This window comes from Dendrobium catenatum, unplaced genomic scaffold (assembly GCF_001605985.2).
Source record: "Dendrobium catenatum unplaced genomic scaffold, ASM160598v2 fragScaff_scaffold_1038, whole genome shotgun sequence".
NCBI lineage: Eukaryota > Viridiplantae > Streptophyta > Magnoliopsida > Asparagales > Orchidaceae > Dendrobium > Dendrobium catenatum.
The window spans coordinates 2,834,608-2,862,370 of NW_021319500.1; the positions used below are offsets into that span (position 1 = coordinate 2,834,608).

A 27,763-nucleotide genomic window follows, 5' to 3' on the forward strand; every position below is an offset into this window, starting at 1 on the left:
AAAAATGGAATATATATTCTTTCCAAGCTAACAAAAATAGATCAATTAAAAATTTGCACCAAAAGAGATATCAATCAAATCTTGTGAAAATTTAATGCGGAAGAAATTTTTGTTCCATATGTTTAACATCCCACTCACATATAAGATTACCCCTCTAACTCACAGTCGACCAAAATTATTAGTTGAACTTGAATCTTGTTCAACTAAGCTTTTTAGCTTAATCTTCACCAACCAAGTCACATGGATTTAGAATTGGCAGTCTGCTAAGCCTTTTTCTCTTAAAAAGATTATCACATAATTTTAAGCTGAATATGACAATTAATATTAGATTGGGTATGCTTTTTATTTCAAGTGTTGCGCAATCATCGATTTGTAGTAAGGCTAAGAGAAGGATAGGTGTAGAGCAGAAAGATGCGTAAAGGCTAGAGATTAAATTAATGTCGAACCACCGCTTGACTTCGTTGCTCCGCTGAAGTACCACTTGAGGCCCTGAGCTTCGTCAAACCACCGCCTGACGTCGTTGCTCTGCCGGACCACCACCTGAGGCCCGGACTTCCGCCGGACTACCACCTGAGGCTCAAACTTCCACCGGACCACCACCTGTTGCCCGAACTTCTACTGGACCACCACCTGTGGCCCGGACTTCTGCCGGACCACCACCTGAGGCCCGAACTTCTATTAGGCCACCACCTGATACCCAAAGTTCTACCAGAGTACCGCCCTCCTACAATGATCTTTCTGACCCCAGTCTCCTGCCAACTACAGTCTTTCGGACCCCTGTCTCCTGCCGACTACGCTCCTTCTGACATCCGTCGCCTACTATGGTCCTTCCGACTTACATTGCCAGACAATGGTCTTTCTGACCCCCATCTCCTGTCGCCTATGGTCCTTCCGACCTCCGTCGCCTACTACTGTCCTTCCGACCTACATCGCCAAATAATGATTTTTCTGACCGCTGTCTCCTGCCGCCTATGGTTCTTCCGACCTCCATCGCCTACTATGGTCCTTACGACATACATCATCATACAACAGTCTTTCTGACCTCAGTCTTCTGCATATTACGGTCCTTCCGACCTACTTCGCCAGACAACGATCTTTCTCACCCCGGTCTCCTGCAAACTACGGTCTTTCGGACCCATGTCTCCTGCCGACTATGACCCTTCAAATCAAACAAACGTATCTATGTTGATTATTGTAACACCCACCATGTAATGCGCTCTATATGATGTACATTTGTACCATTAAGCCAAGGCCTTCTCCCAAGGAAGGGCCTCATTTGTAATCAACTACAAATAGTAGTGGATTCATTCAAACTGAGCTATGCCCCGTGGTTTTTTCCCATTTTCAGGGGTTTCCACGTAAAAATTCTGGTGTCTCTTATGAACGCCACTCTCTCTTTTATCTGCTTGTGTGCTGGATCTTCGTATAATGCTAAGATATTAAACTATATATTTCTCTACCGCCGTGAATACTCTAGGACGCAACAACAAGAATTCTGTAATGTGCTTTGCATGGTCGTTTCAATTGATGATCATTACAGGCAGGAAGTCAAAGCTGTGAGAACTTGAATGGAACTCATAAAGTTAACCGTCCTAAAGAAGCAGAATCCAACAAACATTGCGGGGTTTGCCCTCGCGAGCTAGAGAGAAGGCTCTATGAGCTACTTGAAGCAAGAAAACAGGAATGGATAGAAGAACTTGAGACTGATATCAAATGCAGGGAGAGGAAGTTCCATGAGAAAGACACAGAGATCTGCTGGTGGGGAGAGACATTGCAAGGTTGGTCTCAGAGCATAGAGAAGACAAGCTTCATTTGCAGTTCCAAGAGAGATGCAGTAGAATCTGCATCGTCACTTAGAACATGCATCTAAGAGAGTAGATTGGATTATAGCAATTAATTGCAGTTGGAAGATCGTTGAAGGCTGTCAAATACAGAGTTCAGGGCATTCACTGCTCATGCAAAATGTTTCTTTTGTCTACTTCACCTTGCATCATTGTGTCCTGAGGTATGTTTTCATAAGATGTTCCAAGCTCTCTTTTTTAATCCGGCATTTATTTGTATGTTTAAAGCTGAGACATTTATTTATTATTTTTTTGGCTATACATTTCCGGGTGCTGTAATTTGTGATTGTTTTATAAAAATTTGATCTTTTCAGTGCCTATCGTTAGTTTTACAATTGGTTGTCAATCTAGCATTAACATTCAATTTTTTTTCATTTGGAATTTTTGTAAAAGAATGAAAACAAAATGACTATAAGGTAGTCATAAGGTCATAGTGATTATAGGTGATTCCAGGGGCAGATCCACTATAAGCCCGGGGGCAATTAAACCCCCTAAAAAAAAAATTATGATATGATTCTTTAATTAATTTGCCCCCCTCCATCTATTTTTTAGTCTTTATAACAAAGGTTTTTAGGCAATTGCCCCCCCTAAAAGTTTTAAAATACTATGGTCTTTACTCTTTAAGGAATTGCCCCAACATAATTAAACACATTATGTAGAGATGTTATTGTTAGGGAACGATGAACCAAATACAAAAAAAATAGTAAAGAAAATCTAAAAACATCTTTACAACCAAAATTTGTTATCAACAACTTATATCGAACTCCGCAAGGGGGCGCTTATCTCCAAAGCATACAACGATTAAGAATATGAACAAATAGGGGTTGAGGGGCAGCGCCCCCGAAATAAATTTTGGTTGTAAATATATTTATAAAAAAAAAAAAAACTCTACACATTTACTTATAAGTTTGCCTCCCAGAAAATTAAGATTGGTTCCGCCCTGGGTGATTCAGATAATAATCCTCCTGCATCCAACCACATGAATTTTTTTACACTGCTTTAGTTAAAATTACAAAAGATGACCCTTTAAATAGAATACCCTGCAAGTGTTCTTTAGAGGCAGGCAGGTGCAACTATTTGTTAAAACAACTGTAGAGTTGTAGAGTGTTGGGGAAATTAAATTCTTTTATAGTAATGGGTATGATCTTTTTAATATTCTTATCGAAAAAGTCTGTAAAAAAATTTCTTTTCATAAAAAAAAAAATCTGAAAAAAAAAGTAGCTAAATGGTTGTGCTGCAACAATAAATGGACTCTGAAACTCTTAGCTTGCACCTTATAGAGTTGGATTTGTGGAAGCAAACAGTCATGCATGTAATGAAAGAATTAACAATCGTGATAAGTATCACAAAACTTCAACATTTAGTACAAACAATGTGACAAAAGATCTGTGCAAAATAAGTTTAAATCCATGCAATATTTAGCGAGAATTAATACAAATTTAGAAAATTTACTTGAATGGCATCAATCTTAAGTCAATATTTGAATTGAAAAGTTTTCGGAATTAAATTTACGATCATCCGAACTTTGATTTCAACAAGTTTATTGTTGAACTAAACTTCTTGACAAGATAAACTCATTCTAAGAACACAACTCAAGCACTTGAAGCATATTCGAAAGTATCACCATATTAATTAAATGATTTAAATCACTAAGAAGTCTCCAAATTCGAGAGATTATTGTGTCCGGATACTGAACGTGTCCAGAGACAAATAAAAAAGCGCCACATCACTGAGCACTCGGTACCGACGGCGGTACCATTCAGCGGTTCAGTATGCTCGTTACGTTGTCCTGACAGAATAATTTTTCCCACTGTATGTTTTATAGTCAATTTGAACGGCTAGATACGATGAATTCAACGAATCTAAAGATTATTCAATTATGAGGTCATTAAGATACACATATATTAAAGAAATCATCTATGATCAAAGAAATCAATATAGACCGTTTAATGGAGTGTTTTGGATTCTAGTCAAGTTTAATAAAGTACATCTCTCAAAAAACTATAAATAAGATCTCATTTTCTATGTGAGAGGAGTTCAAGAGCTGATAGAGCTAAAGAACTCTATTACATTTCCCCTGGATCGTCGCAGTCGACAACCATTAGCAATCAACATCACTATTGCTTGACTTTTGTCATCTGACTGTGTTGTCTCCTAACTACTAACATCTAACTCTACTATTGGACTTCAATTGTCTATATGTGGGCATTTGAGCTTTGTGATCTCTATAATGAGAATCAGACAATTATTCATAATTGTATAATCCCAATTTTCTTTAGTTGTAGAAAAGAGCAGATTCTTTTATTCATCATTATATATTGCACCATTAACATTACATCATATCCTATGATTTTTTTCTCTTTTTGAATTTTCTACATAAAAAAAATTTGATATTTCTTTCAAATTTTATTTGTGCATGTCGGACCTTTGTATAAAGTTAATATATAAAACACTATACTGCCACAAATCTTCTAGCACCTAACACCAAATGTAAAATGAAGATTTATAAAACTGAATCAAATTGTTCGAATAAGGATAATAAGTTTGATAGTTGAAGTTTGCAGGGTCTCTTTTGTTTGTCATATGTCACACACATGTGAAGGCTTTCTTCCTTTGTATTAAGGTTTGTAGTTTACTCAATCCCTAAATCATTCAAAGGTTTTCTTTGCCCTCTCATGGTTGATAGCAATTCCAAACTTTGGCAGCATTTGTAGCTTTGCTTCCTTCTTGCTCTGACTTTTAGAGGCATAGTTTTTGAAAATTTTAAACAAAAGGCTTAAGTTTTCCCTTCCAATACAAAGGTTGAAACTTAGGACTTCAAAATTTGAATCCTCTAAGCCTTCTTTTCCTAGATGATCTTAGCCTTTATCTTTATTTTAATCTTATAGCAATTTACTTGTTGGAATGAATACAATATATTAAATTTAGACAAAAAAAGACTATTAGTTGTTCTAATAAACAATGTAAAAAATAATTAAATGAAAAACATTATCTTCTTCTTTGATAAAGTCTAATTGTAGTATAAAAAATGCCAATGACATTGTTCCTACTTCCTAACCGTCCACCACTCACCCACTCAAAAAAGAAGGAAAGGGAAAACCAACAAAAAAAGCAGCAAAATGCCAAAAAACATACAAATCAGAAGTTAACCTTAATAAGAATAATTTAGCACTTGATTAAGAAAAAAAAGTTTAACATTTGAGATGTTGACTTTTCACTAATCTTCTCCTTCCAATTAGATGTTTGCTATATTCTGAAAAATCCTATAAGTGATGCTTTCTATTAGATCATTGGAGATTAAAAAAAATCTCATCTGAATAATTTGATCAAATTTTTAATTAGAGCAAAAATTAAAGCCTTGAGGACGCTTTGAGATCTAATATTACACTCATCTCAAAGTATATTTGAAGACATTAAAACTCATCCTAATTATTTTGTTGTTGTAATATTCCTATATCAAAATTTTCATTAGAGTTTCCAGCTTATCTAAGTGGAAATAAAAGTCTTTCAAGTATCAAGCTAGTAAATCTACCATAGAAAAAATGAATTCTTTGGTCTGAAGACTGCAAGAGCTAGGCTGGGTTATGGGCCCCAAGTAAAAAGAAAAAGCAAAAGGAAAGAAAGAAAGATGAGATGTGATTGATCCAAGACAGAGCTATGGATAACTACATAATTTGAGCAGTACAGTAGCTTTTGATAAAGCTGATTATAGCTTTGTCAACCTCTGTCCTTACTCAAAAAAAGTTGTCACTTTGTTCACATAGAAAACTAAAATAATGCAGCAAAAATTCCCTACTTTGACAAAAAGAATATAGCTTTGATTCTTAATCAAACAAATGCATTAATATGTGGCTTAGCTTAATCTGTACAGCAAAAAGTATATCTTCTGAACATAATGTATATTATTTGGTTGAGATCTACCATTCAAGAGAGTGCTGATTCAACATAAAGTTATTCTCTTATATCTTTTTCTATAGAAGATGACCATCCAAAGACAAAGACCAACCAAATGAAATAAAAGAATCAGATCTAAACTAGTGATACTATATTGAATGTGATCAAAACATATATTGTCCAAGCCTGATATTTTCTTGGTTTAGGTTAATTGGACTTGTTAGGTGGGTCAGTGCTCTGTTACTTATTATATAAATGTATTCTTAGATCAGTAGACTGACACTCAAGACAATAATTTTGCATCTATAAATGATCTAAAATTTATTGATGTTAATAAATGATAAATTAGATATATGAACCTAACTTTAATGGTGTTGGGCAACAAACTGCTTCAATTAATATGTTGCTAGAATTTTCATATAACAGAAGCCAAACCTTTTGCAATTATTATGTCTTCCCACCCTCCTTAATCAATGATGCTAGAGATTTTCGTATGACAAGGATAAAAAAACAAAAAAGTAACCAGTCAATACTCTATTCATCCAAAAACTAAGAAATAGTCTTTTCATGCTAGCGGTGTCAATATCTGACATGACCCGAACACTCGATTTGAACATAACACAAAAATTTCAGGTTCATGCTGATCCGAACCAGAACCGTGTCAGGTTCGGGTTAGGATTTTAGACCCATTTTAAAAATTAGGTCGGGTTTGGGTTGAACCGGAAACCCGAGAATGCGTATCCATGTCCACGGGTCATGTCGGGTTAACCCAAACTAGAAGCGAGTTGGGTTCAGGTTTGAAAAACTGACCCGTTTACAAAAACCGGTTAGGTTCAGGTAGACCCGAAGAGTGCCAAGTCAATTCCAAATTCGACCTGAACCCGAATCATGACCCGAAATTGGCACCCCTAATTCATGCCAAAGAAAACCACGAATGCGGTATCCACAATGAAGGATATTAAAACTCACCGCTTTTTTCATAGCTCAAATACTCCTAGGCTTAAAACAAAGAAGAAGCTCATATAATTTGACATACAAGATGATTACATCTCATTATAATTCTGATTTTTCAAAACACTCCTTGTCGTTGTTCGATAATGTTGTTATCCTAAAACTTTCGTCTTCAAAGCGAAACGACAAATCTACACTTCAAAAAACTTAAGCTTCATTTGAGACAGCTTTCTTACTGCTTTATGTAGTAGCTTTTTAGAACAAAAATCTCTAATTTAAAAAATTTTGTACTAAAAAATTGTTTCGGAAAGTGATAAAAAACATGTCTCAAACAAAACTTTACTCACAAGATTATGTTTTGTTGCTTCAATCTTACACAAAGCCTTAAGCTAAAAGGACATATTATGGAAGCCTCCAAACATAACTACACAAAATCCTAGATGATATATCTTCATGATGCATACATGCCAATTGAGGATGGAATGGACAAAACCAATCCAATAAATGGGACATGAATTAAGACATGTTCCCACATGTTATCCAAAATCCCAATAACAATAATTTTTCAATTGCTACGTGCATCTTGGGATATCAAGCAAGTTAAGGCTAATATGATGCAATTTTGCTCGTCTAATCTTTATCTTATCAAATAGGAATATTACAGAGAATCTTTCCTAAAATATTGAGTCATAATTACTCTTAGGATAAGGATATTAGTCAACCTAATGAGATAATGATGCTTTAACAAACACCAATGCTTAAAGAAATACATGTACATTTATATATGCTCAAGCATTTGAACAATGAATATTTATATTGACTCCTCATCACTTTGATAACGAGTGCAATATCATCTTAAATATCTCGCCTCTCTCTTTCACAGTACTCTAACTATACTATACAAAATTTGAATTTACTTTCCTCTCCCCACGAAAGAAGAGCCAATGCTCCTTAAGATTTCTCTCCATTATCACAGCCAAATCAGTCGATAAGCTGCAAGAAATCAAGTTCTTGTTGTATATATATAGCCTTATCATCAATTAGACATTTCAACAAACACTGTGACTGCATTTAAATGAATGTAGTAATCATGCCGAAATGATAAGAACATCAGTTTCCACGTTCTCATACATGTCATTACTACACCTATTTTCCAAAGAAACACAAATATTAATGGCTGCCGGCCACGGCCGGCGCTGCGATTCCGATCAATTACTCTAGAGAAAAAAAAAGACTTTTTTTTTTATCATGAAGGGTTAATAAAAAGCCATTTGTCTATAGTTGATAAATAGTTCATTAAATACTAATTTAAAAAAATATATATGAGATGCTGAGCATATGACGAATTTAAAACAAATAATAAAATGCGCGGGATATATGATAAAAATTGATAATTTTAACACACTAAGATTTCGTTTGGGACAGTTTTATTACTACTTCTTAAAGTAATTTTATAGTACAAATTTTTTTTTTTAGAAAGTAATAAGAAAATGTCTTAATGAAGCTGTTTTTTAAAACAAAAATTAAAAATTATTTTAAGAAGCAGTAAAAAAATTATCCAAAATAAAGTCTAAATATAATAAGCAAACATATGATTATGATATTAAAGAGATGTGTCACATAATTCAACCTCATTGAATTTAATATATTCATGTCTCTTTACACACGACCAATGACCCATTATTTATCAGCAAGAGATAAAATTATCGATATTTATATAAAAAATTAAAAGAAAAAAATATAAAGATTGTCCTATTGTAGCTAGTAATTATTATAGTAAGTCAAGCTAAAGATTTATACTAAGGAAGTACTGAAGAAGAGAGCGAAAACATCAATCAGGACTCATGATGCTGAACAACTTCCAGACATAGCGAGTTATGAGTGAACTAAACTGGTTTATTATTACCAATGAAATATATAACTCACTAATTCAGTGTAAGCTTATCTGTAAAATTGATCAAACATTTAATAATATTATTATTAAAAATTAATAAAATTAATATAATAATATTATGATCTAATCTTAAGCTTAAACACAAATTTATTCTATCATACATATCAAATATTCAAATTAAAATGAGTTGGAGGTTTATAATCACATTTTATAAATAATATAATTCATATTTAATATATAATTGTATTAACAATCTACTAATTTATTTAAATTTAATAATAAATATTAGTCTAATTTATTTTATAGTGTTTAGAATATAATTTATAACCTTATGAAAAGTATAGCAAAATATTACATTATAAAATAATATATGTAAAATTCATGTTATATTTATTTAATATTAAAATATAGATAAAAGTTTTAAAAAATTATATTGGATAATTAATAAAATGAAAAAATAGATAAAAATTAAATATTATTTGTATTGATATAATAGTGTATGTGATATTGTGACTTGAAAAGTGAGAACTCTCTTTATCTTTAGTCCTATATACACTATATAAAAAATGAGCACTGGTTTTTTCCTTTATAGCTTTGTTGCACTCTCTTTTTCTAAGAGGCCAATTGATGTTAGTCCACGTGTACAAATGATAAAGGGCACTTCTTTTTATTTAGTTTAAACTAAATATATAAATTTTAAATTTATTTATTAAGTAAAATATTTAATATTAAATTTATTAAATAATTTGTTTAATAAAATATTAGATGAATCAGTTTTTGAAAACTAGCACCGGTTCACTGGTTACTTTTACAAAATTTCGGACCGGGTGGCAAACCGATTAACTATTCAATTGGTTGAACCGATTGGACTAATCTGGTTTTTAAAACATTGCTTTTTTTCCTAACAAAGAGTTAACTTCCCATTTTTCCTCCAGTTCACGAATACAGCTGTTGAGCATCCCTTTCTCTTTATTTCTCTTGTTTACTTGTGCAAATGCCCTTGCGACGAACTTTTATTTGGTCCGGTGACTTGACGTAGCTCTGCGTTCAGTCACCACTGATATAGCGCCACGTAGCAGGCACAATACCACGGACCCGACCCGGCGAATAGTGGGTATGTCGCATGTGCGTATTTTAAATCCATGATGACCCGGTATTGCTAGATATTGCTCGGTATTGCTAGGTATTAGTCTATTTTGCTCGGCAATGATGAGAAATACCATTATGTGAAGACAAATACCGAGCAATACCGAGTTTTCCTAGGTATTGCTTGGTATTAGTCTTCACATAGTGGTATTTCTTGTTATTGCTAAGCAATACCTAGCAATACGAGCAATACCTAACAATACCTAGCAATACCGCTTTGTGAAGACCAATACCGAGCAATACCGAGTTTTTCTAGGTATTGCTCAGTATTGCTCGATATTGGTCTTCACAGAGCTGTATTTCTCGTTATTGTCAAGCAATACCTAGCAATACCTAGCAATATGCGAACATAGCAATCCTAGGTTCCGGTCCGGGTCAAGTCGTCGGGCCGCGCGGTAAAGAGTAAGAGCACGTGGTTACATGTTATTGGCTTCCGAACGTAGAGCTACGTTAGGTTACCTTACCTAATAATTGTTCCCTTGCGACAGAGCTATGCATATTGCTTGCACGGTGCCACAACTTCGCCTATGCCTACACTGAATGTCGATGCCGCCTGTGAAGTTTGCTTGAGCACAATGCCACCGCCACCTCTGCTGCATGCACATCACCGTATCTATGTTTACCCACCCTAAAAAAAGAAGTTGATTCCGCCCCTGCAAGTCCACTTTCATTTTGCAATAACTCCTCAAATTCTTTATTAGGCATTTCAATTCCTTTCATTAATGAAGATTACTCGTCCTATCAGGAAACTATTATTTTTTATTCTTTATTCAATTATGAGCATAATAATCTGAACAACATGGCTTGATTCTATGAACGAACAGAGAAAGCGATGAAGAAAAAAAAATAATGAAAAATACAGTGCTTTCTCTCCTCTCTGCTCCTTTTAATGCTCCCTGCACATCTTTAAATCTATCTATATCCACACGACGAGGCCATTCTTCTAAGCTATGTAAGCCCCCTTCAATAGTATTGCTGGAAAATACTGTAGATGAGGTGAGAACATGCATGCAATTACTGCTCAATCAGGATTTAAAATAGACGGGGGACAAACTAATTATTTTAAATTTAAAGAGAGAAAAAAATTTTCGAATTATTCATAATTACATATATAAACAAATAAACTTGAACAATATTTTAAATAATTGATCCTTAAATAAATAAATTTGAACACTAATGTATTTGGCTCATTTATGTTCGCGAACATCATCATTTGAAGCTCGTAAACATGCTCGACATTAAGCTCGATAAAAGCTTGATTCGTGAACAAATTGTTCATGAACAAATATAAGATGAATCATACATCATTTGTTCGTGAACAAGCTCATTTGGTAGATTGAAAACACTTGTTATATATATTCATGAACTTGCTCATTTGTTTGATCAAGAATACTCATTAGATATGTTCATAAATGTGCTTGTTTGATAGTTTAAAAAAATTCGCTAAATGTTCACGAGCATAGCTCGTTAATGCTCATTTGTTTAAAGCTTGATAAGCACTAAACAAATCGAACATGAACTAAACATGAGCGCTAATAATAAAGCTCGAATCAAACACGAAGCAAACTTGAACAAGCTACTAATAAATGAACTCAAACATGAACACTCGCATACTCGCCTCGATTCGGTTCATTTGCAGCCCTACTATAGCATATTATTATATGATATATTTGCTTTTAAGAATTGGGTATTTTCCTTTCTATTTTTGTTCATTTTAGACTTCGTATATTTGTAATTGTACTATTGTGTTGATGTACTATTATTTGACTTCATATTAATGAAACAAATATTTAGTTTTTCTTTCGTTGTTTACTCTGATGTGTGTTTTGATTATATCACTTGTATGTACTCTTCTTTTGTGAGTAAAAAACAGGTGATCATATTTCTTCTTTAAGTCACATGTTGTCAGGATGTACCATCTTTCGAACCCACGATTTGACATCCGAGACCAAGAAGTTCAGCACAAATCTTAATGCAGATTATCTCTGAGAAAGCTCAAATATTTAGAGAATTCTATAGCTCTACCAAAGCATTGTCATCGGATTATCTTTGCCCGACCACTGCTATCGGACCACCATCGTGGCTTGATCATCATTGTTGGGTTACCGCCTCCCAACCCACCTCCATAAAACACCATCATTTGATAACCACCATCAAGCTATTATAGTTGAATCATTGCAACTTCACCTCTGTCATAGAATCATCAATGTTGCCCGAACTCCATTAGTTGATCATCGTCGTCTAATCATCATTGTTATGCCACTATTACCGGACCTACGCCATCAAACTATCACCGACCGACCTCCACCGTTGGATTTCCACCAATGTCGCTTGATAACTAAAAAATTTTATTTAAATGTTAAAGTGTGAGAGTTTGGTTTAAGGACTAACTAAAAAAATTAAACGACTTTGATTATTGTGATTATGTGATACCACTTAATTAGTCTCAGATACTAATTAAGATGACACGACATCATCATAGATCTTTGATATATTGCATTTAAATCTTGTTTTTGACTTTATTGATCATGATTGGAGTGAGATGATGGCCTTAGTCTAGTAATAAAATTCGTATCAAAATGAATACGTGTTTATTAATATTGACCCTTGCTTAGAAAGTCGCCAAAATCGAATTTGGCCTAATTAGAAAAGGTTAATAATCTTTACAACCTTACAAAATACTTTAAGGAACATATGTTGGATTTATCCTCTCCATAGATGAAATAATTTTGGAGCTTTTTTTGTTCCAATTTATTACATTGATTTATAAACAAGCTCTAATTTAAGCAATATATTCTTTGATTTTAAGAGTTGAAATAGCATGAGTTCTAATAAAAAAATTGTCACAAAAGAATCCTTAGGCTTTTTTGGTACAACTTTCATATTGATCTCAAAATCAAATTTTTATCACAAGCAACTTTGAGAAGCAGTAAGAAAGTCGTCACAAATATCTTGCATAATATGAGTTTGATCATTATAATTAATATTTCCTCAACTTCAATATACGTTTCAAGGACATATTAAGATAAAGTTGGTGAGTGAATGGCATCCCACATATGACAAAGGCAATTAGAGAAAGAATGATTTTATTTTTATATATGAGATATCATTCCATTTTCAAAATCTTGGAGATTTTAATTTGATTTATCAATTATGCCTAAATTATAAAGTTAATATATAAAAAAAGATCAACAAAATTACTTTAATTTTATTTAAATAAAATTGCTACTTAAATAACATTGATTAAAATCATATTATATAATGAAAGAGGAGGGAGTGACCATCAATGTAGAGCCCTCTATAAGGAATAGCTTCTTACAAGCTTCTTAGGGCATTTACAACCGAACTCCAAGTGCTTGAATGGCATCCCTGGCCAACTCCAGTGGAATCGCAAATTCCCCCCTATTTGGCTGCGGGTGAACAGTGGGACGCCAATATTGGCGTTGCACTATTCATCTCGATCATTTTTAGCTCTCTACCGAACTTGGCGCGGGAAAAAAGAGACGACCATTACTTGCAAAAGTGTGAAAAGTGGAGTTCCATTGGAGATGAATCGTGGCACTTTGTAGTTTCACGGCATTTTGGAGTGAAAAATGAGATTTTAGGTTGGAGATGCCGTTAGATGACAAACTTCTAGGAGAAAATGAGAGCTTAAATGAACTAAAGCTTCATTTGTGAGAATTTCTTTATTGTTTTCAAAAATGATTTTTTAGTACAAAATTTTTTTTAACTAATACATTGTTTTAGAAAGCACCAAGAAAATTATCCCAAATAAAGCCTAAGGCTTCGTTCACTTTGTAGTTTCACGGTATTTTGGAGTGAAAAATGAGATTTTAGGTTGGAGATGTCGTTAGATGACAAACTTCTAGGAGAAAATGAGAGCTTAAATGAACTAAAGCTTCATTTGTGAGAATTTCTTTATTGTTTTCAAAAATAATTTTTTAGTACAAATTTTTTTAATTCAAAATTTTTTTTAACTAATACTTTGTTTTAGAAAGCACCATGAAAATTATCCCAAATAAAACCTAAATCTCATATTAAAAAGGAGTAAATTTTACTTGCAAAATAAATAGTTAGCCCCTAACTTGTTGGTTGAAAAACAATTTACCCTCATCGATCTTCCATTTATCCAATCAGAAATTTATCCCAACAGCAAATACCCAAACAGAGATAACGTGACAAAGCTGTCGCGGCAACATATTCAACAACAACTACAACGGACAACTTGTCTGGCTCGCTCGAATCGCTGGTATCCGCATAACGACAGCCAAGGAGAGACAGCAACATCTTGCCCTTAGTTGCCCGCACAAAACCAAATCCCTCATAAGAATTTGATTATTAAGAAAAAAATATTAATCATAGGTTTATAAATAATCAAAATTTAATTAGAATGTATGCAATGTCCTATAATATAATCACAAACCATGGAATGCTGATCAGACTTATAGCAGCTAAAGCCAGTATAAAAAGCACTTTAAATATATTATTATGAGGCGTGATCTCATTTCCATACTTTGCCTACTATTATCCTAAATGCGGACATCGAACACAGTTTATCATTCAGAGATGAATCAGGTGCAACTGCGTCATACAATACAATACTGAGTTTGATACCGAGCAGTAGCAGTGCCAAGCTCGGTAACGAGCAACTGAGCCGTGGTACTGAGCATGAGGTGATATGACACATCTTCAATAGACTCTGAATGACGTTCGGTATCCGCACATAATAACTCATCCTCCAAAGAGGCACCACAATCTCTAATGTTTTATAAAGAAACTTGATAATCTAAAGAGTCTGCGAGTTGATAAAAAGATATGCTACGACTTGCTAATATTTAATCCAAAAGTTAGAAGAACAGGTAGAAGCGATACAGAATACAGAATAGAAAGTTGACTGGAATTGAAAATATATATATGTATATATACTAAATAGTTAATAGTGTTCATAGAAAAGGAAAAGATGAAAAAAGAAGGAAGTGATGATGATGGTGATAGTGGTGGTGGGGGCAAGCTGCCAAAGTCTAAGCAAATACGGGCGTCAATCCAAAAAAGAACTGCCCAAAGACGACATTATTTCCCTTAGACTTTAACTTTGACGCCTTTTTCTTCAATTTCGTCATCTTCCATCTTTATGGCTTGGATACAGAGGCGGCGCCGTCCTTGCCGGAGGACCGTGAGAGGTCGGTCTCACAGCCGCCGGCCACGGCGGACTGCACCGTGAGTACCGACAGACTAGGCGACGACGGTGCGTCCCCTCCCACCGGAATACCGGGGATGAGAGCGGCCAGATTGTTGATGGCGCAGGCACCGGAGCCGGCGAGGAGGCTGGAGGTTGGGCCGCGGCATGAGGCGGTGGAGATGGCGGACGCGAGGGAGATGGGCATCAGGCAGAGGCCCTTTCCTTGGAGATATTGCATGGCCGAACCCATGTCCTCCTCCATCAGTTTAGCCACCTGGTGCTCGGTCGCCGACATGTTTTCGTTCGCCGCCGGCGATCCCCTCCCCACCGCTGCCCCACCCTAATAAAAACATGAAAAACGGAAATTTTAAAAAGAAGTTAATAAAACATAAAGCCAGGGTTTTTTGGGTACTTCACCTGGCAGCACGCCTGTCCCTGCCATCCCACAAATTCCTCTTTTTACTAACATGTCATTGAAATCTTTCAAATCTTCAAAACATAAAATTACATTTGATTATCTTAATTGTTTTTCTATGTTGCATCGATGCACCTATATATTTATAAAGGCGTGCTGTATCCGATACACCGATACACATATACGCTTCCAATACGCATTAGATATGCGTGTCCTTTTGAAATTAAATAGGTATTTTGAATATTAAGAAAAGAAATAACATATGCATGAATAATTATCATTAGACACACCAACATAACTATAACTTACTTGATATTAAGAACTAAATAATAAGGGACTAGAAATCATGAGATTAGAGTTTTTAGCTTATAAGATTAAAAAAATTCATCAAATGCATATTAGCAATCGTACTGATAATAGCAATAATCTTAATAGAATATCTAAAGGAAGGGATTATGATGCACCTCTGAGGAGATGTCGGCGACGAGAGGGGCAACGGCGGCGGCGCCTCCCAAGCGGCTCATGCTGAGTACCTGCAAGAAGTGCAGAGAACCTACATCATCTCTCCAGCCTCCCACGAAATGATTAACTCCTTAATACACGTTTTAATTAATTGGATTTAAATAATTCTAATTGAATTTATTGGGAGGAGAGATTAAAGTGCTTACCTTGACTTGAAGCTGTAGGAATTTCACGTAGTCGATAATCTCATCCAGCATGGAAGCCTTGTCCGTCTGTGATTCCAAAGCCCCAATTTTTAAATCATTTGGAGTTAAATTGCAAATACTAGAAATAAAGGGGCCAGTTGGAAAAAGAGCATCCTCTAGAGTCTACTATGTAGGACATGGTATGCTACGCCGGCAGCACAAGCAACTCAGGGAATGCGGCCGGCCTTTCTGTTCTCGGCCTTCGCAGGCGGCGCTTCGCCCAAGCCGGATGTCGGCGGAGAACCGCAGGTAAATCATTATTTAATCACAAGAGTAATAACAAAAAATCATTATTAAGAATTTGCCGTCGCAATTAAAAAAAAAAACAGAAGAATATCGATTTGAAAATAGTGTGTAAATAGCTATAAATTAGCTGTTTTAAAGAAGGATAATGCTTCTTACCTATGGTAAACTAATTTAAAAGCTTAATTTTTAACCAATAAAAAAATTAACAAAAATTCTAATAAATTAACGCGATTTGCCAAAACCTGAATAAAACTATATAAGTATCTAATAATTATGATAAATTAATTGGAAAGTTAAAACTCTCATACTCCAGAAAAAATTTTAAAAAATATATCAAAATTTGCTAAAATATTAATTAAATTATCAAGAGCTGACGCTTATAAGGAAAATGTAACACTATTAGCCTTCCAAATTCAATACAATTATCAGTATTTGGCAAAACAATGGTCAATTTATGATAGTTTAATCTAATCATGATAAAAAATTCAAAATTCGTTCAAACTTAAATGTCTTAATTCACTTTTTGTTGTTGTGAATCAAGATCATAGGTTTCCTTTTTTCTTACTTGTAATTTTACTTAAGCAATGATACGGGCTATGCCCCTAAATTTCCAAAAAAACAAAAACAAAAAAAAAAGTCTTAATTCATCAGAAATAAAGTTTTAAAAATAATTTTAAATATTGTAAATATTTTCCGCAATGAGCTGAACGACAAAAATTTTTTATAGAAATTTCATTTCCATTTTACCTTGTTTGCGTTGGGGACGAGTTCCTGCAGAGCCTTCATTCTTTCTGCGATCCGCTCTCTGCGAAGCTGCGCATGCCGTAACGAAAAATTAATTAATTAATTAAACAAAAAAGCGAAACGATAAAATCTCAATTCTTTCAGTAAAAAACAAAATCAAAAGCCCTTAGCAACTGTGAACTATAAATTTCTGAAAACATCAATCAGTTTTCAGCTTCCCGATTAATAATAATTTTCCTTTTTTTTTTAGAAGTTTTTCTGTGGTGTGAAGCTTTAATCTTTGCCCTCCACAATAACCACTCGATTATCTGCAACCTCCCACCAACTGCAGTGGCTGAGATTAACTATAATTTTTAATTTTGTAATTCTTATTTTTAGAAGGACTTACCCGCTCCGCGATGCTGTGTGGATCCGTAGCCTGGCCGCGTCGTGCGCGGACTCGCTGCCGAGGAGCGGCCGGAGCCCCAGCACCGGCGGGTGTAGAAACTGCAGCCGGCGGCACTGCTCCGAAGCTCTGCTGAGGTATTGCTGCACCCTACAGTTACCATTTCGAATCATTTGTAGCGTCAGTAAATATAAGTAACGCAAATCGGTTCAGCTTTAAAAATTTTTTGAAAGAAAACCTGAGCCTGATGAAAATGTTGCGGCTGGTTCGGTGATCGTTGAAGTGATCCGCTACCGAATCCATTGTAAAGCCCGTCTGCTGTCTGCGAAAGAAATCCAACTAATTATATTAATCTACTAATGTGATTAAACAAAAAAACATGTAAGAAATAGTGGTTGGGGTACGTACGGTCGAATTAGGGGATTTGAAGGAAGTGTCGGAGTCGGATCCATGGCCGGCGGAAGCGAGAGAGAGCGGCAGCGGGGTGAGCAAACTGGAGTCGGGATCTGAGGCGGTTGGCCTCCCGCCGATGGCCGAGAGGAGAAACTGCTGTTGCTGCTGTGCGCTGAGCGGTAGCATCATGGACTTTCCTACCGGAGATCCGCCATCTCCGCTGCTGATCTGGTACTGACGGAGCCGTGATGCGAGAAGAGAAGATTCGTCGTAGCCGGAGGCGGCGGCGGCGGAGTTTGAGAGATCCCACGGAGACTTGCCGAGGTCTGGCCAGGAAGGGATGTTGGAGAACATCTGGTCGAAGAAGTCATCGTTACTGGCTGCGGATGGGTCGAACTGGGAAGAGGAACCGTGCAGATTTGGGTTTTGAATATGGGCCTGACCGTTACCGTTCTGGAGCTCGTGAAGGGAAATATGGGACGCTGAGGCAGCGGTTGAGGAAGGCGTGGATGATCCTGGCATGCCGTTCATTGGAGCTCCCATTGATTGCATTTCTCTGGTGCTAGGTTGCATAGAGGCGGCTCGCCAGGCGAGCCCGATGTGGCTAGGGTTAGGGTTTTGCCGTTTGGAGTAGCGTTAAGGTCTCCTAATATGGCTAAAAGGATGATGGAGAAATAATTGTAGAAGCGTTCAGATTTTTCTCTGAAAGATGATAGCAGAAACGGCCGCAAGGTGCTGAGCTAAAGGAGGCGGATAAGAAGAACCGCCTGAAAAGAGGAGAGAGAGAGAAAGAGAATTGGAGAAGTAGTGAAGAACTTTTCGTATCTTTATCTATTTATAAATTTTACACATGTCAGAGAAATTTCAATGTATTCTGGACCTTCTGGTTGTTTCAACTGGGAAGTATTTTTCGTATAGGCCCTTGTACAATTCTATTTTGCCAACAACAACTTATTTTCTTTGTATTACAACAAAATGTCATATTATCATGAAAACATATTTTATTAAAAATTACTCATCAAAATTTATGTTGAGATTTTATTTTCTGACTGCTATTTTGAAATGATTTACAAAAAAAAAAATGTAAAAATAGTTTTATAGAAAAATCTAAAGAGCTTCAACTATATTTACTTAAGCTTGCTAGCACCGAATAAGATTAATTGTTTCTTATTATAAAAAAAGATTTACATTTTATATTTCGAAGAAGATCGAATAAGTCTTAGATATGACATTAAAATTTAGCTGAATGTTTTATCCTCGAACTCTAATAATAAATTAGAAAAGATTCTTCAAATTTTAGATGATATGCAAATGAAAGTTGAAAAACATTAATACATTTAATAATATTTGCATGAAATAATTAACACATCTAATTAAGTATTAGAAATAAATCATGTTGGATGCAAATTTATTCATGGCTGACACCAAACCTTATGGGCAAGCTATGTAAGAGATGAACAAGAACGGGTGTGCATGAGAATAAAGAGAAATAATTATACGGAGGAAATTTGTAGAAAAGTACTAAAGTGGCTCGAGATCTCACTCAGTTAAAAAATGCAAAAGATACAAAGGATTCAAAGAGATCCAAGATGCTTATTTCGTCTTTTTATTTATAGAGATATAAGGGCAATAGAAAATGCTACGTAGAAGAATAAAAATATATTGATTTAAATAACTTTCAGTATAGACTGTCCCAGACACATGTAACCTCATGATTGGCTAGAGGGTGTGGCATTGAATGACACTTGAAGATCTTGCCCTAGAGCAAGCTCAATAGTTTCTAGTGTGTTTAGGCGAGTGTGCTTAGGCAAGTCCATTGACGAGTTGAGTTGAGGGGGCATGCGATTGGCAATCTGGATGAGGTTTCCAACAACTTGTATTGAAAGTCTCAAACCGCCTTCGAAGAGAGAGGTAAGTGAGTTGTTGTGGGAAAGGGCACATAGGCAGAATGGACACAATAAGGTGAGCTGTAGACCCTGTGAGTGGGCAATTTCCTGTACATGAGTTGGATGTGCATGAGTGAGGATGCTCGCTCAAAAAGAGAGCGAGTGGTCATGGCAGTGGGAGCCGGTTTGCTTCCTTTGTGAGAAAACTAAATCCTGAAAAATATGAGGAAGTATGGGTGAGTCCTTTATTGCGACCTACCGCCTAACTACCAGGCACATTACATATGAAAGTATATGTAAGTATAAAAATAAAATCATGTACTCCATGGGACAAAGACATAACACTTTATTTTACAGTTGGCAGAGAAGGATTATGATTTTAGAACTCATTAATTATACCACTTATAAATTCAAAAACTTCTTATGATTTTTATACAGTTTCTTCCAATCACATCTCCTTCGTAGAAATAACATGATAAAATCAATTAACGGTAGTACGTAACTTAGTGTCATATCACTAAGACAATCACTTACATGATGCATTCCAATAGACCATTTTTAAAAACCTTCTCACAAGCCTTTCCGGGATTCTCTGAGTTTGCAACAATCAATATTGACTACTCATGGCACATTTTGTAATCTAGTGGTTGCTTAATATGATTCTCCTCCTTTTGCCCATCATTTGGCCTCAAGGCAAGTTCCCTTATTTCGAGTTTTTGTGAGTTAGTCAATGTAAGCGAGTCTTCATATGGGTTGAGCTTGAAGAATCTATGTCAATGAATCATTTAACCACATTGGCGACCTCATGGGGGTAACCCTTTGATTTTTCTGAAGGACAAGTCTACTAGAGCTATGGTTGATGCAAACTCATGGTTTATAAAGAATGTGTGAGTATAGTTATATCTTTCTTTAGGAAAACATTCCTTATGGGCTAGATTGATGAGTACCATTGGTGCTTTGCCTGCTAGAGTGATAGTGAATTGGCTTGAGAGGGACGACCACAGCTGAGTAGACGGATTCACAAGGCCTAGAATATCTTATATGAATTGAATCCTTAGAATTCCCCTTAGAGATGATTATTCTTGGGTTGCTTTACCGAGTTGGGTCAAATCCTTTAGCTGCCGGGTACCTCAGTTGAAGGTGAGCATTCTTAGCCAAGTCTTTACCGCTAAGGTCCACCATGTTCGGGTTCTTCATTTGAAACCTATGAAGTCACTATGAGACACTAGAGAATATATATTGAAATTTTCGAAACAAAATAGGCCAAGGTGAGCTGTGTGGAAGGAGACTTCTTAAAAAGCAGAGAAATTTTACGGCCATCGAAAGGATGTTTCTTGTCACATCAAAAATATTTCTCAAATTTTTCATAAAATTATACCCCCATAATTTTTTAGTTGATTAATAAAGTCATATAATTTAATACCTCTAAATTGATATAGCATTTGAAATCATCTGTTACATGATCACATTTTGATCAATTTTGATTGAGTATAATGGGTAAGAGAACTAAGTCTTGATACGACTAAGGCTTCATTTGGGACAGCTTTAGAGAAATATTTTTTTTCTGTTTTTTTGTATTTTTTTATCTAAAAAATAATTTTACAAAGCATTAAAAAAGTCGTTCAAAACGAAGACTAATGTTTCATTTGGGACGGCTTTTTTACTGCTTCTTAAAGCCCTTTCTAGTACAAAAAATTTAATTTTTCTACTAAAAAGCCGCTTTATAAGCAGTAAAAAAGCCCTCCCAAATGGCTTTTTGGAAGGCTTTTTTATTGCTTCTTGCTTTCTAGCATAAAAATTAAAATTTTTATATTATAAAACTGCTTTAAGAAGCAATAAGAAAGTCATCTCAAATGAAATCTAAGTTGACAAAATAGCTAAGCCAAACATCTTCATGGTTCTAATAATCTCTCAATTGCAGTCCTAATGATCCATTATCTTCCAAATTTCAGGAGCAAAAAAAATTTAATTATATTGTTACATTATCAAGGAGGAATAAAATTAGACTCCATAAGCAATTGAAAAGTTAATATAGACTCTATAAGCAATTGAAAAGTTAATATAGGGTTCGTTTGGGATATGTTTCGTACTGTTTTCTAAAGCAATTTTTTAGTTCTAAAAATAGCTTTAGAAAGCAATAAGAAAGCTATCTTAAACAAAACCATAATCTAACACAAACTTTAATTTCATATCTCGAAACAAGCAAATATTTTAGCTAGAAACTTCTACTATTGATTTTGAGCTCCTTCCGACTTTTAATTTTAGCAAATATATATTTAAGATGTTTGATTTAATAATATGAATCTAGTGATATAAAAAAATGCTTAAATTCAAGTCTACTTGTCAAGTATTTAGAAGCATAATTATAAATTTTAACAACTTTTTTAGGAATCGAATTATAGCCTAAAGATGTGTCTTGATGAGACTAAACAACATGTCAATATTACTCAATTCCAAGATCATTAAATACTAACATACCTAAAACATATATAAAATCAGTAGTGGGATTATTTTGGATCATCTTCCTATAGAGTGTCTTAATTTTTGGCTAAAATAATCAAAATACATCATTTATTTATCCATAAATAGATCATGCTTACATACATCCAAAAGAAAATTAAAGGAGTGAAGAGATTTTCATGATGTAGATTATCAAGCATCTTTTGAAGTCTACCAATGAACAACATACAACATTCACCGGCCATTGACTACTAATACATTTTTTTCATGATCATTTGGTTAAACCCCTTAATATTAGAATGTTTGTGGTCATCAATGTCTAATGCATTTCTTATTGATCACAAGCACTCCCCTCGTATAAACATAAGACTAAATCAGTGCGCACAATTACTTGAGTTCTAATATTTTGCATTGATCTTCACCCTGCATATGACAATATTCTTCATCAAACATGAACCGCCCAATGCCTACCAACTACCAACATCAAGTATCCATCTTCCTAGTCACCTAATCTTCTCTCCTATCAAAAGAACAACTTATCCGATTACACTCCATCCACCGATAACTCAAGTTGTACAATGCCAACTATCAATTACTCATTACCTTAAATTTGTATTATCATCATAAGAGACATTTATATGATTCATTTCTATTATATTACATTAATGTCTTATCTAGTTATGCAAGGATATTTACTTCGATAATTGTTGATTACTTCAATAAATTATTTCTACTTTACTAGATTTGATGTTAGCTTTGGTACAGATTTAATTTTAGTTTAAGTTGTTCCGCAAGATATCGCGTCAATGTCTAGTCTACATATATTTCATTTGTATAATTTGTATCTCTAAAAAATTTGAATAAAACTAAGTTTATTTATCCTCCAAAACCCCGCTCTCCCTTCTCTCACTCTCCCTCTTAATCCAAGATGAGCAATAACTTCTTCCTACTCAAGAATCCCAACACTTGATATATTATCACTTATCAAATTTTTCACTAGAAAAATCTCATGTCTCATACATGCCACATCAACATATATTTGTGCACAATATTTTTATATAACATTAAAATGATAACTTTTTTGATAATTTTAATGCTAATATGCTCCAATGAGTCTTAAATAAAACTTTGACTACCAAGGTTCTCATGATCACACGATTCACACCAACTTCTTAATTGAGTTATTGACTTCCATCAAAGTTCAAGGCAAAGCTGTCCATCGCCACACACACGTGTGACAATGCATAATTGCAATTAATGCTTAACAAATGTGCAGTCAGAACTCAGAAGTCTTTCCATTTGTCACATACACGTGTGACATTGTATAATTCCCATCATGTCAAAGAGCAGATATACAGAAGGGTAACATGCTGAAATATTATAGTAAATACCATTATGAAGCAAGGTTCAATGCTCCTCAATGAAAAGTGGATCCATGAATATTCAAACCACGCCCCTAATGGAAAAAAAAAATTGAAAAGAGAAGTTTTAGATACTTGACACAAACCCTAAGTACTTTATGATAAAGTGGTTGTGTTTCCAAATAATCAAACTAATTATACATTTAAGATTGATTTGAGTTGAAATTTGTATATATAACATTATATACAAATTCTCGTCTTATGAACATTGGTAAATTTCATAAATATTATTTTTTCTTATAATAAAATTCTTAAATATGATTAGGAGTGTTAAAATGGAACTTTTATTTGGTCCGGTGAACGTACGTAGAGCAACGTTCGGCCGGCACTAAGATCGTAGGCACAAAACGAGAAATACCGAGCAATACCAACAATAACGAGAAATAACATTATGTGAAGACAAAATACTGAGTTATACCGAGCAATACTGCAGAGATCCTAAATGTTGGTATACAGTCCTTGGCGAGAATCATTGTAGTGGCTTGAGAATATTTGGGGTTTAAAAGCATTTGGTGGTTTCTTAGATCGTTTTCAAATCACTAACGGTGTATATGGTGCTCATGCGTTTTAAATTACATTGGATTCAATTTTAAATTCCAACTATGAATAAAACATCACATACATTAGTTCATCGATTTCTTGATAAATCCTTTTGAAATCTTCTCGCAGTCATACATTATATGGGCTTTATTATATTGAAACAAGCAAAGTTTGTGCTTAGCCATTATTCCTTTATTGGCCTAATTTTGCTTTATTTTGTTTGATTAAACAAATGAGTGGTGATTTTGTCCTCTGTGGTAATAAACAAATAGCATGACTTGGTATCACAATAGCCTCAAGTTATAGGTGTGAATCATGGTGGATTTGTGAAAGTAACGCATGCCATTTCTTCTGAAAAACATATATGGTAAAGTGTTTGCGGTTGCTTGTTTTGAGAGGTAAGGTCTTTATTCTTAATCCTTTTAAAAAAAAAAATGTACATAGTTCCATTGTGATGGCTTTAGTGGGAACACAAAAGGTGTTTGGCATGAGATTTGTAAGCTTCTTTTTATTACTTCGGGAAGCTTTATCTTTTTCGTACACTTCTTTGACTACTTGATGATTTTGGATTTTGTGGGAGAAACATTGTTTATGTTGAAAGTTCATTTATCTTAGCTTTATGAGTTATTTTGGGATAAATTTTATGAAATGTTTTATGAGTATTTTAAACAGGCCTTCTATCCCACTCCAAATAAAATAAAGAAAGGCACTTGATTGTTGTCCTTGTGTCAAAAATGGCTTTGGTAAATTGGCTTATGGGAAGATTTTCTAACGCATTGTTTCATTGTGGAAGAATTTTCATAAGATATTGTTTTTGGGTCAATGATTTCTTTAAAGTGGATTATTGTTAGAATTTTCTTTAGAATACTCTTTTTTTTTAGATGAGGTAATCTATCTTATATGAATTTGTATCTCTTTACAATACTTGCTTTTAAAATTGAGAATTTTGGATGAAATGTGGTATATATGAAGAGATGTGTTTAATTCAAGTTTTGGAGAACTTGGAGTTTCCCTTGTTTGGCTTTGAGTTTGATAGGGATGTTTGTGTAGGTCGAGTCGGTCGTATCAAGTGCGAGTTTGGATTGTGGGAAAAGTAAAGGGCCATTATCAGAACACCTTCCTCCCCGTCTATTATATCGAATCGGAGGAGCTATTTTAAAGACACAACTGGCTCCAAAGAAGTGTTGTTAAAAACAACAATGCCTATATTCCTTTTTCCTGATTTTTATTCTTTCTTATCTAATCGTGTTTAGTCCCGTTCCTTTTCTTTTTAGTTACTGTCTTTTCTACTGGCTTGTTACTTGATTATTGTATTTTCATGCATACATCCTTCTAAGCCTAGCGACAATGCTCGAGTCCTAAGGATTAGAAAACAACAACGTACTTAAGTCCCACAATTCAGTGACATCTCTAAGGACAAAAATACAGGATGGTCTTAAAAATATTAGACTTAGGATGCAATGCTCCTTAATAGGGATAGAGAACATCAAAACAAAAACTTAGTGACATATTTCTAGGTTCTAGTTTTCTTAATCCACTAAATAATCAACCAAGCCATGTTAATCTATTCTTAAAAATTTATATTAAAAATACTTAATCGCTTAATCAACCTTATAATTAAATATTTTAATAAATTGTTAATATCTAAATCCAAACATACATCTTAAATCAAGTTTGGACTAATCTAATAATTAACTCTTAACTATCTAAAATTTAAAAAGATTATAGTATCCTTAGTTGAATTAATTAATAAATGAAAATTCATTAAGGATTAAAATACTTGAAAGATCAAACCTGTAGACAACCTTTAACTCCAATTAAACATAACCCAATACCACTTAAACAACACCACTCCAGAAGTTGAGTTTAATGGTGGACTACGTCGGGCTGCGGGGCTAAAGTGTCCTTAAGGAGGCCTGGTTCTCCTTCGAGCTTCTGGTGGCACAACGCCACGAATGGATAATGATGGTGTTAAAATTTAAAAATTAATTTCTATAATTTGGTTTAAGTCAAACATTAATTGATATAAGCCACCTAATTCATCTTTCTTTCTAAGTTATGAACCAATTAAAAAATAATTTCAATCAAATCCTAAAATAAACTATCTTAAAATCAATCCTAAAATACTAATATTTAAACTTAAACTAAAATCCTCTCTGCACCTTCAACAAATCAATGAAAGCAATATCTAATTAACACTACCCACAAGAACCTACTCAACTACACACTGTTACAATACTTTAGACCTTGTTTGATTAGGAATAAGACTTTTAGGCCTAAGGTTAGGTCACATTTCTCGTTGTTATATCATGCTTTTGCTACATTACATGTTTAGTAAATGCAATATTACTAATTTTTTGTATATATATTTAATTTTCTGCAGTTATTTTTTTGTTAGTTGCCTTAGCATTCTTTTCTGAAAACGGCAATCTAACGGCTATATATTATATTTCTCTGTTGTCTTTCCTCGAGGATCCATTGGAGCTTAAAACGGGAACTGAAACGTGATCGTCTGCTCATAAAGCTTTTTAAGTGGCAGCGCAACATACAGTCAGGTATAATTTCTGACAGCTTACAAAAAGAAAAAATAATCTTAATATATATATCGGAACTGTTTCAAATTCACACACTGCTTGTTATAGGTATTACTAGTATCGTTTAGGGTACCAGCCTTAGGTTAGTTCACTGAACGGAAGCTTTGGCCCTAATAGGTCAAAGCTATGCCCTTCTGTGACCTGGAACCATTAGGGTCATTTAGGCCTGTAAGAGTAGCGCCACTATTATGCCTGGATGGCATCGTGTTTTCCACACGAAGTGGGCATCGTGGTTTTTTTTTTTCGTTAGGATTTGGGCCTTCTGGTTTTTGGTACAGATACCCTCCCTTTTTTTTCTTTTTTTGTGAGCCTTAGGAGACCATTAGGTCATTTAGGCCTGTAGCAGTAAGCCAAACCTACTATCATGGGCATTCACTGTTTTCCCCACATCGGAAGTGGGCCAGACTATGATGTTTTCTTGTGCGTGACGCTGCTGGGGGTACCCTAGGTGTGTTTAATTTATTTTTTCGTACTTCTGAATGTCATGCAAATCGCATTGGGTTTTTACAACTCTTACCTACATAACAGCTTCAATACTTACATACATGCATCACAATCAAATAGAGTTGGTTTTGTATCTCGTTTCATTGCATCTACATGGGCGCTAGGTACCTTCTTTTGGGCATATTGTAGATCACTGATTTTGAGATCTCTGAACTACTGAATCTTGATTTTTTCTAAGATAGAAACCTTTCCTACTCCGTATAACATTATAGGACGTTGATTGTGTTTGGTGTTAGCTGGCGAGCATCAACTCCCAGGCAAGACATAAGCCCAGTTGTAACACCTCGTGTTGTTTTTTTTCAACTTTCTGGTGTGTTTTGAGTTGTCGTTTTCTCTTAGAGGTAGTAAATTCGACCGTATATCTTCTAAACTCAAAATTTTTATCATATCTTTACCATTCAAAAATGTCTATCATCACTAAGGGTAAATAGAAGGGAGAGAACTGATTGGTGAGAGTAGAATTTTAAGGAACTTTATTATGCACAATCAAGAAAGGAATAATCTATAAATCCTTAATCGACGAGTTTTCTTATAGACATAGGTCTAAGAATGTAATTAACCTA

The 27,763-nt window shown here is 34.6% G+C and overlaps 2 protein-coding genes across 2 annotated transcripts in view; one reads left to right on the top strand and one right to left on the bottom strand.

Annotated features, from left to right (window-relative positions):
• The window catches only part of LOC110093400, a 20,165-nt gene extending 18,006 nt beyond the window's left edge, over positions 1–2,159 (top strand). The window contains exon 4 of the mRNA XM_020818274.2: positions 1,541–2,159. Coding sequence (XP_020673933.1) covers positions 1,541–1,870 — 330 coding nt within the window. The 3' untranslated portion in view covers positions 1,871–2,159. The remainder of the gene's footprint in view (positions 1–1,540) is intronic.
• A 12,369-nt stretch (positions 2,160–14,528) lies between these two features.
• On the bottom strand, positions 14,529–18,584 carry LOC110093428 (transcription factor bHLH66; the record flags this gene model as incomplete). The annotated part of the gene is given in 7 exon segments (XM_020818308.1): positions 14,529–15,245; positions 15,785–15,853; positions 15,989–16,054; positions 17,021–17,086; positions 17,406–17,552; positions 17,641–17,724; positions 17,811–18,584. Coding segments are annotated over 7 exon segments (1,380 nt in total). The 3' UTR covers positions 14,529–14,855.
• Between the last annotated feature and the right edge of the window lie 9,179 nt (positions 18,585–27,763).